This window comes from Clytia hemisphaerica, unplaced genomic scaffold, assembly GCF_902728285.1.
Source record: "Clytia hemisphaerica strain Z4C2 unplaced genomic scaffold, Clytia hemisphaerica genome assembly, whole genome shotgun sequence".
Classification (NCBI taxonomy): Eukaryota; Metazoa; Cnidaria; class Hydrozoa; order Leptothecata; family Clytiidae; genus Clytia; species Clytia hemisphaerica.
In genome coordinates this window covers 203,731-218,201 of record NW_027103748.1, presented here as the reverse complement: position 1 = coordinate 218,201, position 14,471 = coordinate 203,731, and the positions used below count along the sequence as shown (strand labels likewise).

At 35.5% G+C, this 14,471-nt stretch overlaps 1 protein-coding gene across 1 annotated transcript; it reads right to left on the bottom strand.

Annotated features, from left to right (window-relative positions):
• Positions 1 to 5,828: 5,828 nt before the first annotated feature.
• On the bottom strand, positions 5,829 to 10,945 carry LOC136805400 (WD and tetratricopeptide repeats protein 1-like). The gene is made up of 8 exons (XM_067061979.1): positions 10,845 to 10,945; positions 10,534 to 10,620; positions 9,857 to 9,903; positions 9,092 to 9,203; positions 8,748 to 8,935; positions 7,475 to 8,191; positions 7,077 to 7,306; positions 5,829 to 6,836 (listed from the first exon to the last, which is right to left on the bottom strand). The coding sequence occupies exons 1-8, from the start codon at positions 10,899 to 10,901 to the stop codon at positions 6,295 to 6,297; spliced, it is 1,980 nt and encodes a 659-aa protein (XP_066918080.1). The 5' UTR covers positions 10,902 to 10,945; the 3' UTR covers positions 5,829 to 6,294.
• Between the last annotated feature and the right edge of the window lie 3,526 nt (positions 10,946 to 14,471).

The following is a 14,471-nucleotide window of genomic DNA, read 5'->3' as shown; positions in this document are numbered from 1 at the left end:
TCAATACATTTTCACTATCCTACTCTGTATACAGCTACCACAAAAAAATCCCGTCTTAGAATTCCCCAACCCGGTGAGAATTCACTTTCAAAAGTTATCCAATTTTCTTGGGAAAACTTTCAGTTGGTGGTGAAATTCTTGGGCGGACGCTCGGGAAAATTCACACGCATGTTCAATGTGTACGTTTTTTATATTATGAGAAAATTTCGGGACCTTTGGAAATCAAGTTTGCACGAATACTGAAATTTTTGGTTCAGGCAGCAAGTTCCTTCCTTTTTCCTTTGCATTCTTTGCACTCGACTATAGAATACGCAAAAATCTTCAACCATTTTTACTCGGAGTGTTTGCTCTTGGCTGGCATGAACAGTGATTTTATTTACCAATCTAAGTAAACCGAGATGCAACATGATATTTTCTTCTCTTTGTCGTGTTTTAAAGGTTGACGAATCATAGGCCAACTACTCTCAGGTGCCTAATAAACGAAGGGGTTAGAAAAATCTTGATTCAAATTCCGGCTTATTGCTGGGGAGGTCGGGAGATTGAACCTACTCTAGGTACCCAAAAATAAGATAACTATGACTAAACCAGGCTGGGAATATTCAAAAATTTGCAAATGAGGAGGAAGGGGAAAATCGAAAAATTAATAAGCGATTTTTCATGTATCTTGATGAACGTGTGAACTAAAAATAAATGTAAAATTTATCTTGAAAATATGAATCAATAAATGGCATATTAAAAAAATATGTGTTCATCCGACACTGAGATAGACTGGTAGTTGTAGGCTAGCTGATTCAAAATAAATAAATCTGTTTTTACTTAACTTTGTTTAACCTTCTTTAAAGAGTAAATTATTTTTGAATGAAGAAAAAATAAGCTTGGCCTCCAGGTCGAGTTTAATTTTCGTTTGGACAAAAATGCAACTAATGCCTTTGATTTTTTCTCATGCCTAACCGCAACCTCGTGCCCGTGTATCCCAGGCTTTATTTACACTACTGATGGGGCGCCAGAGAATACCCTGGTGTTGGCTGATGCGAGTTCCCCCTCTCAGAGGGGGAACTTCTCAAAACAATACGTCATAAAAAAAATTGACGTTACAAAGTTGCACTGCAATGCAATGGTTTCAAACCCAGGAACAAATGAAATCTGACGTTTTGTTTTTGAATTACGTAATCAGACGCGCTCGAAAACCAGCCAATGCCAGGGTATTATCTAGCGCTATCAGTAAGCATCAAAAGCTGACAATACGCAGGGAACGAGGTTGGCCTAACCGTTAATTATAAGGTTACTCTCGGCTTTTTTGAACGAAGGAATTTCTTTCAAATAACAAATAACAAGGAATTTGAAAAGTTGGAAATCTTTTTTTCCCCACAAAACTTGATTATTGTGTCAATGTCCACCCAGAGTCATCTAGATAGTGGTTTTTCGATAGTAAAAGAAATTTCTTGTACAAAAAGTCGTTAATGGATTATCTAGATGAAACTCGACTAAAGTCTGTCCAAATATAATTGGCAGTGGAAACAAGAATGCCTGTAACTTTTGATAGTCAAATATAATTTATGTAATTTTTTTTGCTTGTTTTAGAGAATCAAAAGCGCTATATTTGAATGTATTTTTGGTTGAAAAATTCGCGATTTTTTGCGGTTAAATTTGCGATTGTAAAAATTGAGCTTTTTTTCTACTTATGCTATAACTTTCATTTTTACACCAATGCTAGTTCAACCTTAGGTTAAGAAGTTTGTTAAATTTCAAGGCAAACAGAAAGGTCCTTCGGAAGATATGGGACCCGAAATACCCCTTGGTAGCACTTTTCTGTGAAATATCAAATCTCCAACTTATTACTAAAAACGGGGGCTATGTTATCTTTTTTGAACAGGGAAATTAAAAGTTGGAAAATTTTAATCTGAATTTTAGAATTTTTGACCAACTTGGTTTCATGAAAATTTAACTCGTCAATTTAAGGTGCACCATAAATTGACGAGTTAATTAACTCGTAAGATTAAGGTGCACCATAAATTGACGAGTTAAATTATCTACTTGTGACGTCATAATTTCCCATTGATGACGTCACATTTAACGTAACTCGTGTTTTTTGTAACTCGTGTTTTTTAACTCGTGTTTTCCGAGCCTCGACTTTAGTTTGATGTTTTAAGAATAAAGACTGCATAAATCAAACGATGGGAAAATATGAGAGAATTCGCATTCTCTCTGTGAGAATTTAGCCTGAATTTTGCTTACAGTATATGGAAGACGGAGACGGCCCCCAAAACGAAGATCGTCATTAAAATGAGGATTCTGACCTGTAGATTTATCAGAATTAGACGATTTTTGTTTATTTTGAAAGAATAATGGTTATACTTAAAAATGAGCATGTTTTTAATGGATTGAGACATATTCAAAATAACATATTTGTGTAATGCCTTTCTTGGAATTCCATTCCTATCAGCTATAACAAAAAATTAACATTAATTATAAAATTTTTCGCTGAATAAGCAAAAACGGAAAATTCTGACATTTTTTTGCAAAATATAGGAGAAAAATACCTTTTCAGTTTCAGTTAAGCTGTTTTTATAAAATTTTCACAGCATATTCCATACATTCTATTTTCAAAAGAGATTGGTTAAATTCAGAAACTTGATTAAGGTGGTCGTTAACACTTCTGAGATAGGCTCATCTTTTTTGGGTCGATTTTTCAATTTTTGGTTTAAATTAAAGTTTGAACCTTACTAAACAATATCCCGAAGTTTTATTTGATATAAAGAAGAGGAAAGTGGAAAAATTTAGGTCTTTCTTAGACACCTACCTGAGCAGATCTTGCGGTCCGCCCTAAACGCCCACCCCGCCGCCCGTCACGAAAACCAAAATATTCGCTCTTCTGGTCCTTAGAGCGACTCTAAATTTTTACCGTCGCTACTTAGAGCCACAAAGAACATTTCCGGAAAATTTTTTTCCGGTACTGTTAATAGTTCCGGATTTATGACAACCAAAACAAACCCGCCATCTTGAATCTTGTCAAATTTCAAGTGTGGTTTTTTGGTAAAGGGAATAACTGTTTCATGGCTTATTTTCTTGTAATAAGTGATGGTTTAATGCTTCCATTTTATATAAAGAGCTTCTCAAAACTCCAAGGAACATTTTTACTTGATAATCTTTCTAATTTCCTCCCCATTGGGATCAAATTTCAGCGCAACAAATGTGTGACAGGTACGTGAAACGTTTCTTCTGTTTTCTCTCTCTTTTTAAGTTATTTAATTGATAATTTACTTTTAAAAAAGTCCATAATATATTCTTGAAACTATCCATACACTTTAGTGGGTTTTGATAGTGATATAGTTGATTTTGGTGCATTTCGGGGTTTTCGCAAAAGTGAAAGTGAAAGTGCTCTTTACTAGACTTGAGCGCAGCTTGTATTTCAAGTAAGTAACGGGGATGAAAATTTGCTTTTCTACAATAAAATGTGTTACTTTAACCAATGAAAAGGTTAGGGAATACTTTTCAATCACTTTTCACCAACTTTTAGCTTTTTCGCAGGCAAAAGTAAAGTTTACGCAACTTTTTTGCATGTTTGCGGTAAATCTCAGGGTTCCAGGCGAAGCCAAGAATTTGCTGACACATGCAAAAAAAATGGCTTTACTTTCTTTCTTCTATTGAAAATTGGATTAGTGCATCAAGTTCAACTGAAATATGTCAAAAATCCCACATTAAAAGCTTTTTTTTCCTCTTTTTACAGCAATAAATAGTTTTTTTTTTTTAAGGCCAGTTTACGCAAAACAGCAAAACCGGGGGTTTTTTATCTCTTGGCGGAAATATCTCAGGATTGTATGGTCCGATTGGCATGAAATTCTCAACACAGCTTCCCCTCATGGAAAGGTGTGATCTGAGTGAAACAGTTTTAAAAAAAAATGTTTTGTTGATTTCATAATTATAAAAAACTGTTTTTTGGGTTTTTACCCCCTGATTTTATTTTTTTCAAATTTTTTTTTCACTCAGATCACAGAAGGTCACTAGGGTGACATAACTGCCAAATATCAAAAGCTAACTCCATCTGGTTGCTGAGATTTTTCTGCCAAGAGATTTTCGAATCTATTTTTAGAAGTGACGTCATGACCCCCGTCTTTGATATTTTTATTTATTTTTTCTATTTTTAGAACAAAATAATAATGAAGTACCATCATACAAAGTTTCAACAATATATCATTTATACATTTTGAGATATTTCAGTTTGAATATTTTTTGACATTTTCAAAAAGTTTGTTAACGACCACCTTAAGACATTGTTAAATCAAAATGGTCATTTTGAAAATTTCTAAATTTTCATTTTGGACTTTCCATCATCGAAAATTTTGAAATATCAAAAAGTATCATAAATTTTACATCCATCGGGTCGTAAATTCAAGGGAAAGCTCAAATATGTTCATAGTTTCTCCCCCCATTTCCACTGGGCTTTATAATTTGATTTTAACTACGCCTACGTTTTGGGGGGCCCCAAACCTGCGTTTTAACAACCAGGGGTATACTGTAAAAATTTTATCAAACAAATTTATGTTTAAAACGCCACTAAATCACATTTCCTGGGCAAACTATGGTCAAAATTTTGTATTCATATATTTAAGAAATCGCTAAAATTGCAAACCTACTAGTCCAGGAAAAAATGGCCAAAAACCCACCTTGAACTGGACTTTGTGAACCATGGTTTTTTAGCTTCCTATGTACCTATAGATTACAGTTTGGGATGGTTTTCAGGCTGAATTGAAGATAAAACCCTAAAATTTGACCTAAAACGGGGTCTTTTGCTCAATCAAGGGTCCCCCCTTTACTAGTCGATTTTTCAAAGTGCTCAAATGAACAAACTTTTGTGCTAATCTGATAGAGCTCGAAGTGCTGAGCAAGAAAATGGGGTCATATGTTTGGTTTTGAACATCCGTTGCGGAGCTAGGAGTCAAAATGGCCGTTTTAGCCCTTTTTCTGCTGACAAAGTCCCGTTCAAGGTGGGTTTTTGGCCATTTTTTCCTGGACTATACGTTTTGGGGGGCATTAGAAAAAGCTATTTATTGAAAAATATTATTGAAATTGAAAATTTTGAAAAAGAACTTCCGGGAGATAAAGTAGAGATGATAAAGTTTTTCATGCAGCAAAAATTTTTGTAAAACCTCTTTTTGAGAGAAATTTTAAATTTGATCGATGTTTTGGGGGACACATACTGTAGACTTTAAGGAATTTTCTTCATGTTTGAGATCTTGTCATTTTGTTTTTTGCTATCATAAAAATCGAAGTGTTAAATTGGCGGGGAGCAACCGATGTTATGTGCGGTAGCTTTGTGCGCATTTTACAAGCTAACCAAAATCCCAGTGATCAAGGAAAAATTACCTGAAGTGGATAAATTTTCGCGAGACAGTTAAAAAAAAATAAACTAATTTTCACGGGACTTATTTTTCGCGAGTTGGCCCTTTTTTCAGCTATTTTTTTTCATTTTCCTTGGGGTTTTAGCAAAATAACGTTTATGGCAAAAATCTTGGTATCAGTTAATTTTCGGGAAAACTCGTTGAACTTTCGAAATATAATCCCTCGCGTAAATCTATCCACTTCATACCATTTTGTTTTTAGAAATACGAAAATTTGGGGTGGGGGAATGAAGGGTACGATTCTCACCAAAATTTTGCTGCACTATTAGCTTACAATTTAAAAAGCGAAGTTCTTTAATGACATCTTATGGTTTGCACGGTAGCGTGGTTGAAACGTTTCGAATATTTTGGCGTGATCGCGTTTTGCTATTGGTCAACAAATGAAGACTAGCTTTAAGAATACATGAAATTATGAAACTATCATCCGTCTTCGGATTGAAGATTTTGATTTCTTTCGAAACCATAGATAATTGTATAAAAATAAAAATCATTAAAGTATCATAAATAAGTACAAAAATTTCTAAATCACCTAAAACAGCTATTTTCTTACTAATCCTAGTACTTGCAAACTAAGGATGCCAACCAAGGTCTAAAAAATCTTCGGAAAAATATAAAAAAGAAAAGAGGCGAGGAAAAGAAAAACCCGAGAGGACAAAATACCCCAGCATCGCTTTGAGTGGTGAAAAAGCTAATGGCAATTTATTTTTGAAAAAGCAAGTTTAATTTCATTGATTGCGAAAACTTTAAAAATAAAAAAATTCTATAAAATAGCTTTAAAATATAAATCTCAAATAGGATGTTTTGTTTTAGTAAACTGAAGAAGGAGTCACATTGCTCCATTAGTTTTAACCTCGCGTTTGAATCCGAAAAGTTGGAAAAATATACTAAAGCAACATTAACTGGTTCTACACTGCGTGGGTTGGTCATCGTCTCCTTCCACATCACTATCATCCTGTCCATCTTCATCGTCACGAAAAGCATGGTAGCCCATCGTGCGCAACATCTCTTCTAAGGGATCAGTGTTCATTCGCTTCTGATTGGTGCGCACCAACACCTCCACTTCTTTCGAACGACTATCTACGTAATCCTCATCCACTGGTCGTGGACTCCACAATCTGACCACCGGATCCAAGCCACTGGTGGCCACCAGACATGACGAAGGATGAGGTTGAACGCAGTTGACAATCGATTCATCACCTTGCCATGCTTCGATTAAATTAGTGGTGGTGCGATCCCACAACAACATGCAACCACAATCACTACCCGCCACAATGTATTGTCCATTGTCACCAAAGAAATTGGCTTCTTTAATGTCAGTGGTGGTGTTGCAGGAACCTACAAAACGTTGATGGTAATCGAACGCGTTCAATTGATGATAGCTCTCTAGTCGTGAAGGATTTCGATGAAAAATTTCGCTTTCACTCTCCGACTCTGTTTCTGGAATGAAAAGTTTACCAGAGAAATTAGTAAACTTGGCAGTAAACTATTCCACATTAACTAGTAAACATAGCAGTAAGCTATCCTAATAAGGCAGATATTAGTCAGTAAACTTTAAAAATCAAACAAAAGGTTACCGAAAATCTGCGAAGGAAAATTAGTCTATTTATGTGGTGCATGTGAATTTTGAATATACGATAAAAGAAACAAGAGGAATCGCAACAACAACAAATCACCTACCTGCTCTACGTGTAAGATGTTGTTCGATATCCCGCTCCAACATTTTCAAGGAATAACTGTTCGATTGTTCACTGAATTTCTCCTTGAACGTTTCGATACAAAGACTGGCTTCCTCTATCCACTGCAGCTCGAATAAACACTTCGCTTGACGGTAATAAGCTTTGCTGTGTGTAGGGTCCAGTTGGATGGCCGTTTGACAATCGCGAAGTGCTCCATATATATCGCCATCCCTAAACGAAAGATGAAGCAATGGCAAGTTATTTCAACTGATACACGATTTTCTTTCAACTGAAAGGAGCTGGTTTATATCGTCTCAAGAAGGTGACGCCTAGAAAACTTCTAAAGATTGGAGCTGTTCTGAGATAGTGAAATGATAAAAAAAAGATGGGAACCATTACCATTTTCTTTTTAATAGTGCTGCTGCTCTGTTTGCATAAAGTACTGAACTGTTGGGAGAAAGAGCGATCGCTTTGTTATAATAAACCACAGCTTGGAAAAAGTTCTCGTTAGAAAAGTAATCATTCCCTTTTTGTTTCAAAGAAGTTGCTTTATCGCACGGAGTATCGTGTATCATGTCGTGTTCATATCGAGAGCGTGATCGCATCTCATAGGTCGAATTTAAACCGTTCCCGCACCGATGGATATTATGTTGTTTGATAGTGTCATGGTCGTTTGCTTCTCCTTGAGAAGTGAAAATAACCGGTTTTTTCTTTTTATTGTATTCGTAAAGATATATGTGTTCACCACCTAAGTTTTGTAAGATTTCTCTGCCGTCAGGGCTGAATTGAATATATGTTGAAGTGTAATGTCTGTATTTGTTAGGTCGTCTACGTGTTTTCCGATTCGGTAGATGTCCCGGTGATAAATAAGAAACACAACCCGATTTATCATCCGTTCTAATATCGTTGCTGAGCTCAGAGAGATTCATATTTCTACGATCGTATAATCGAACAAAAGGGTCGGTTGCACCCACAGCGAAAAGTTCAGGAAAATGTGGATGTAATTGTATGCATTTAACTTCTTTGTTCGGTACACTTTGTGTCTTTAGATTGACTAAGACGTTTCGACAAGGGCTTTCCGATGAACATTTGTGTGGTGAACGGAGGTCGAATTCTCTGAAAAGTTGAAAGACTAGATATATGAATACAGGAGGATTATCTAGAATAACCACCGAGTATCACATTGTTACTCGATATGTCGAAGTATTATTGGGCTTTTCCAGAAAAAAACCGTGCACCCCCTGTTGAGGAGTCCATTTCCATTTCAAGGGGGTATGGTTTGAAATGCAGTGGAATTCCATAGCAGTAGACAAAAATCCGATAAAAATAAGTGGAATTCCATGGGGGTAATGAATGAAAATCTGTAAAAATTCGGAATTCCAGAGGGGTATGATCCTAAAATTGCCTGGAATTCCAAGGGGGTGATTCACAAAAGGTTGGAGTGTACGGTTTTTTTTCTGGAAAAGCCCATTCTTTTTCAAAAGAGTATCGAACCTATCAGAGTTATTCGTTTCATAATAGTTATCGAATGGTACTGAGTAACAATATGGTCTATATTTTTCGAGTTCAAAAATTTAGAAAATCTTTTTAGATATCTGTGTTGTCAATCAATTTGGTTATTTTCAAGTTGTTGAGTACAGTTATGCGTTTACAATATATTAAAAAGGCCTACCGAACAGTACCATCCTCAGAAGCAGACCAGATCATAGAAGGAGAACTGTCGCAAACAGCCAATCGTTTGATGCGACGAGAATGACAATAAAAATTCTGTATGGTGCGCGAAGAAGGGACGTCATGTGTTTTGAGACAGGCGTCTGCCGCTCCTGTTACAACAATGTTGTTGTTTGACGCAGGTAAAAACTGAAAACAAAAACCACAATAAAGGCACCAACTTTTTATTACACTGTAATTGACTAAAAAGGTATAAGAAGCCCAAGCGACTATAGAACATAATTTCGTAGCAGAATACCGGGTTTAAACTTCGTCTGATAAAAAAGCAAGTTGACAAAGCCTTACCTTAACAGTAAAAATATTTCCATCATGGCGAGTAGGAAGCACGTGTTTTGCTTTCTGCTGAAAAACATTCCAAATGATGACATTGAAATCGTCAGAGCCTGATGCCAAGTACCTAAAAGGAAACAAACACCGTCATCAAGAAAGTATGATATATATTTTGTTCTATTAGAGTTAGGGAGCGTCTCCAAATATTGTTTCATTTTTAAACGAAAATGAAACGAATGCTTCGTTTATGTTTCGTTTAGCTTTCGTTTCGACTTCGTTTCGAATATATTCAGATAATGATGTCTGATTAACTTTAATTACTTAAGAAAATAAGATCATTGAACTGAAAAAAGATAATATTTTGAATCGAATGGTAAAACGAAATAAATTTTTTCTCTGAATTTCATATAATTTTCATGTCATCCAAAACTTTTTAGAACTTTTAGCAATAGTCTGATTTTGTTACTACAACAATAGATAGTTCTTACATCCTCAAAATGCGTATTATTTTTTTCGATGTTTAAAGGAATGCAGTTTCTGAAGTTTCTTGCTTTCAAGCTTAACAAGTTTTCTATTATCTTTTGCCCTCGATTTAAGAATTCTTTTAGAGCATCAACTATACCACCTTTATCACTCTAAGGGCTTTTGATACGCAAGCTAAACCAGTGTCGTATTTTGGATTTTCCGAACAATACTTCAACGTATTGATCTATGTTCTATTTTGAGAATTATAGAATTTGATTATTCAAATATTTATGAAAACGAGAGACAGATTCTTACTCTCCACAACCGCTCCATTCCAAGCAATTCACACACCCTGTATGCCCCTGAAACAAAACAAAACAGAAATGAAATACAGCTGTGCGGAGTTAAAATCTTCCCACGTCAGTACGATTTGACAAGATTTGACGCCACATCACAATCATTTAAACAGAGAGCCGTCATAAAAACGACTGCATTTCTTTGTGTGCATGGGAAAGGGAGTTGCTGTAGTGTAATCTACATTTTCGTTCAAGATTTCATGCTCTTTTAACTGTTTTTCAAGCTGTCATTTTTCTTGTAGTTTTGCCTATTGGTCATAAAAATTTATGCGGGGCTAATCCCGTCCTTCCTCAAAAAAGGGTTTCAAAATACATTATACAGCAATCAGTTGGATTTAGTCTTATAATACGGAACCCCAGTGTTATACCCTACAAAATACCTAGCATTCAAATCGAAATAAAACAGACGTTTTTTTATAAGAACAAACTATTCAAGAACATCGCTGGCCAAAATGTTAAGAAAAAGTTAGGAACATTTTAATTTAAAGCTTTTAGGACTCAAAAACACCCTATTTCTTACGAAAATGGTAAAAAATATTCACAAAATGGTCCAAATAAGAACATGTTAAGAACATTTTTAGGCTTAAAACTCAAATAGTTAAGAACATTCAAAGGCTGAGGTATGAGGAAACATACCTGTAGTTCATCTTGCAAACCCAACCTCTGGACGAATGGCAAGTTTATTTGAAGTGCTTTTTGAAATTTCCTGTTGAACAATCCTGACTAAAAAATGGAAATAGATTCGTTAAATTTTGTTAATTTGTGATGTTTAAAATATAGGTCAAAGGGGAAAATACAAAAATGAAAGGAAGGCTTATTAAAGTAACTGTGGATGTGGACAAGATCTAATGACAGGTAATGAAGGAGAGTGAGATAGATTTACTTGTTCATTAAATGCTAACTTGGTCTGACAAGGAAAAAATCAAGTGAAACGAACTGATACATACCTGAATTTCCCTTTTTTGGCAAAGTGTTGTGAAGTTGACATCATATTTTTTATTCATTTTACTCCTTACAAAACTATTGGAAACAACAGTAATTCACATAATACAAAGCCCGTTAAAAACAAACACAGTAAATAGATACAAGTTTTTTTAAGAACAAACTATACAAGAACAAAAGGCTTCGAGGGCCAAATTGTTAAGAACAAGTTAGGAACATTTTAAGGCTTTGTAGACGCTGAACACCCAATTTCTTAGGAAAATGGACAACAATACTAAAAAATTTGTGAGAATAAGAACATGTTAAGAACATTTTTAGGCTTAAAACTCAAAAAGCTAAGAACAGCTGAAGGCTTCAAAAATTCTGGATGTTCTTATGTAAAATGTGTACTTAAAGTGCAGGACAGAAGTTTGATGGCTCAATGACTTAATGCTAGAATGTTCATAAAAGGCCGTTTCATAAATTACGTTACAAACATCACTTGCCTTGTTTTGAAATTATTGCCACGGTAATTAACTCCCAGCGGATTTTATTAAAACTACTTCCTATTCATAAAAAAATAATTTAATGTCTCAAGAGACATAGTCGTCACCATGGTAATTGTTTGAATACGAGGCAAGTGATGTTCGTGACGTAATTTATGAAGAGCTCTATTAAATATAAAGAACAGATTCACTCATCAAGGAGAGAATTTTGCCAATTGAAGAAGTGAAGAAGGAGAAACAGGTAAACAGAGTGTCCCAAAAAAAGACCACTTCTACAGACAGAATCGCAACATTGAACACTCAACAGCTTACTACAGAAATTCATATTGTATTCACCCGTCTTGTATTGTATTGTCAAATATAAACTATCGGAACATAATTTCCGCTGAAGAGATGGAGCCGGCTGAAGAGTGGGGTGATTTTTCCACTCTGTTGGAAATGTTGATGTAGATAACGATGTGTGCTAGTGGTTTGTCGATCACTGGTGCAGAATCTTTGAGTAGGTTTGACGGTAGCTGATCGATACCAGTAGCTTTTTTGCGTTTGAGTCCTTGGAGGAGTTTAAAGATTTCGTCGCTTTCTACTGGATCAAACTTGAAAGTTTTGTCGGTGCGGATCGGAAATCTTTTGATTGGTCTCCAGACAAATTCAACGAGGGGCAGCAAAGTAGTGGCAAAACATATTGCCTTTCTCTTTGGCATTTGTTACGGTAATTCCATTGTTTTGTAACTTTTCGACTGTTTTTGATTTAATGTTTGAGTTTGGTAACAACTTTTTGACATGATTCCAAAATTTTTGACTATTTTTTTGGTTTTCAGTTGTATTTGAGCACCTTACCTACGGGAAAAACGACGCTCTGAAGCAAAGTTCTCGCTATTTTTCTGACACAGCAACGTTGATCGAAAATAAAGACGAAGTTAAAGACCTTGGAGTCACCCTAGACACTCAGTTGACTTGTGAGAAACATATCCAAGAACAAATTAAAAAAGTAACAAGTGATACTTTTATGGACCTACCTGGTTATGCATTTGACACATATAATTGATTACGTGAACGTGACCATTAAACAATCATTCAGAACACGAATAGTGACGATCGATTAAAATTAGTCGTTTGTTTCTTATAAAAAAACGTTTAGAAACCAAAATTTCATGCTCTTGAAATATTCTTTCATATTCAAGACTTCGTGAGCAAAAAAAACATCTATCTCATCAAAAAATTGAGTAATTTGGCTAAGAACATTGATGTATGCTTATTAATAGTGATTCTTATAGATAAACATGCGTTTTTTGAGCCAACAAATATTTTTTGTAAAAATCTGCTTGAGCAATCTTCTAACTATGATGGTACCCTATTTTCATGCAAAAAATCAGAAAAAATTAATGATCCAATTTTTCACAAAGTCCAAAAAACCCGTTTTTTAGCCGTTTTTTGGCCCAAATTTGCCCCCCAATTTTTTTTTTTGAAAATCGGGCTCCGTCACATTCGAGGGTTTATAGTTACACATCTTTGTGCAAAAAAGGGGTAGGTCCAAAAAATATAAGTGCATGGATTTTTCAAATCAAGGAAAATTGAAACCATGTTAACTTTATGGAGAGCACTAGCCATCCCTCATTTGGACTACTGTTCTCAAATCTGGTCTCTCTGGAAGCGTAGTCTTATCCAGCAACTGGAAGAAGTTCAGAAATCATATTTACATGGAATTCCATCCCTCAGAGTCAGACATCTTAATTATTGGGAAAAACTCAAATCAGTAAAACTGTATAGCCTTGAAAGACGGAGAGAACGGTATCATCCCGAATTTTGATTATGACAAAAGTAAAGGAGGCATTTCCTGCCATATGAATCAGAGATTGGGGAGAATTTGTAATCTAAAAGCTGTCAATATTAAACACAAAAATATCTGGAGGGGAGGTCTTTCCCAAGAAGGCCCTCGGTTACTCAACACCCTTCCCAGACCAATAAAAGATTTGACAAACTGCCCCAAAGAAGTATTCAAAAAACACTTAGACACCTTCCTCACAACTGTTCCGGATGAACCCTGCTTGCCCACTATTTCAACCTTAGGCAAGCTGACTCCAACAGCCTCAAGGAAATGTCGAAGCATCGGACTCAACGGGTTGGATCAGCTGTTCAAGCGAAAGCCAAAAAGAGGCACATTTAGCAAGCCTGATATCCCTGTTGATATGACTAAAATAAGTGAAAATGTCTCTAAGACATGTTCAAATGTATCTGCTGTGAAAAATGTAGCAGAAAACGCAAATCAGTTGGTCTGCGATCCGATCTCGAATTGCAAGATGAATTCAAAAAGTTGGTTGGTTCAGACAATCCTTTGGAGGTTGCTTCAGAGTTGGAGGAGGACACCTTCACCAAAAAGAAAATCAAGAAGGATGATGAACTAGCATCATCAAAGAAATTCAGCAAAAGTATCAAAGATTATTATCGCGAGATGAAGACTATGCTGAAAAAGGCTACCCAGGCTCAAGCTTTCACTAAGACTCTAACAGTGAAAAAAGCTTTACGACGAAAACCTGTGAAAGATGTTAAAAGCATTCTTGAATCTGACAAACAAGAAAATCCACATTTTCTGGGTGAAATCCAAAATTCAAACCTTGTCGACAGACCTGGTTCTAATCATCATGCAACAGACTACTTATCGTCTACTATGTCACAGGATTTGATATGCTTATTGGGATATTTTCCAAGTTAGAAATCTCACCAATCAACTCCGCTGACACTGGTAAAAAGAATGGCTTCTTGTTCGTCAATACAGACATTGTCAGCAAGACATTAACCAAACTGCTGGTAATCCAAACAATGTCAACATTGATGTGATTACCAAAGGGATTAAAAGAACCTCGTTATCTTCAGATGTTGACGATGCTGACAACGTTGAACAAGTCAAAAACAACAACAATGACAACGACGAGTTTGAGCAAGTCAGCAATTCTAAATTCATTTAAATCGGGCTCCATCAGAAATTAAATATTACCATTTTATATCACTATGCAAAAATTGAATGGTAGTTCCCTAATTATAAGGGAATTTCCTCAAATAAGAAAATCCGATTTTTACAGCCAAAAAAAATTCCCGGGCAAAAACGGCTTGAGCCACTGTTAGTTATTCCTTACCTGGACTGATCACAAC

What these genes read in the sequence shown, in the direction of transcription:
- LOC136805400 (XM_067061979.1), bottom strand. Translation starts at nt 10,901, where the DNA reads ATGAATAAAAAATATGATGTCAACTTCACAACACTTTGCCAAAAAAGG. An exon ending in GCCAAAAAAGGGAAATTCAG is followed by an intron (nt 10,621 to 10,844) that starts GTATGTATCAGT and finishes TCCATTTTTTAG; the next exon opens with TCAGGATTGTTCAACAGGAA. An exon ending in GTTTGCAAGATGAACTACAG is followed by an intron (nt 9,904 to 10,533) that starts GTATGTTTCCTC and finishes GTTTTGTTTCAG; the next exon opens with GGGCATACAGGGTGTGTGAA.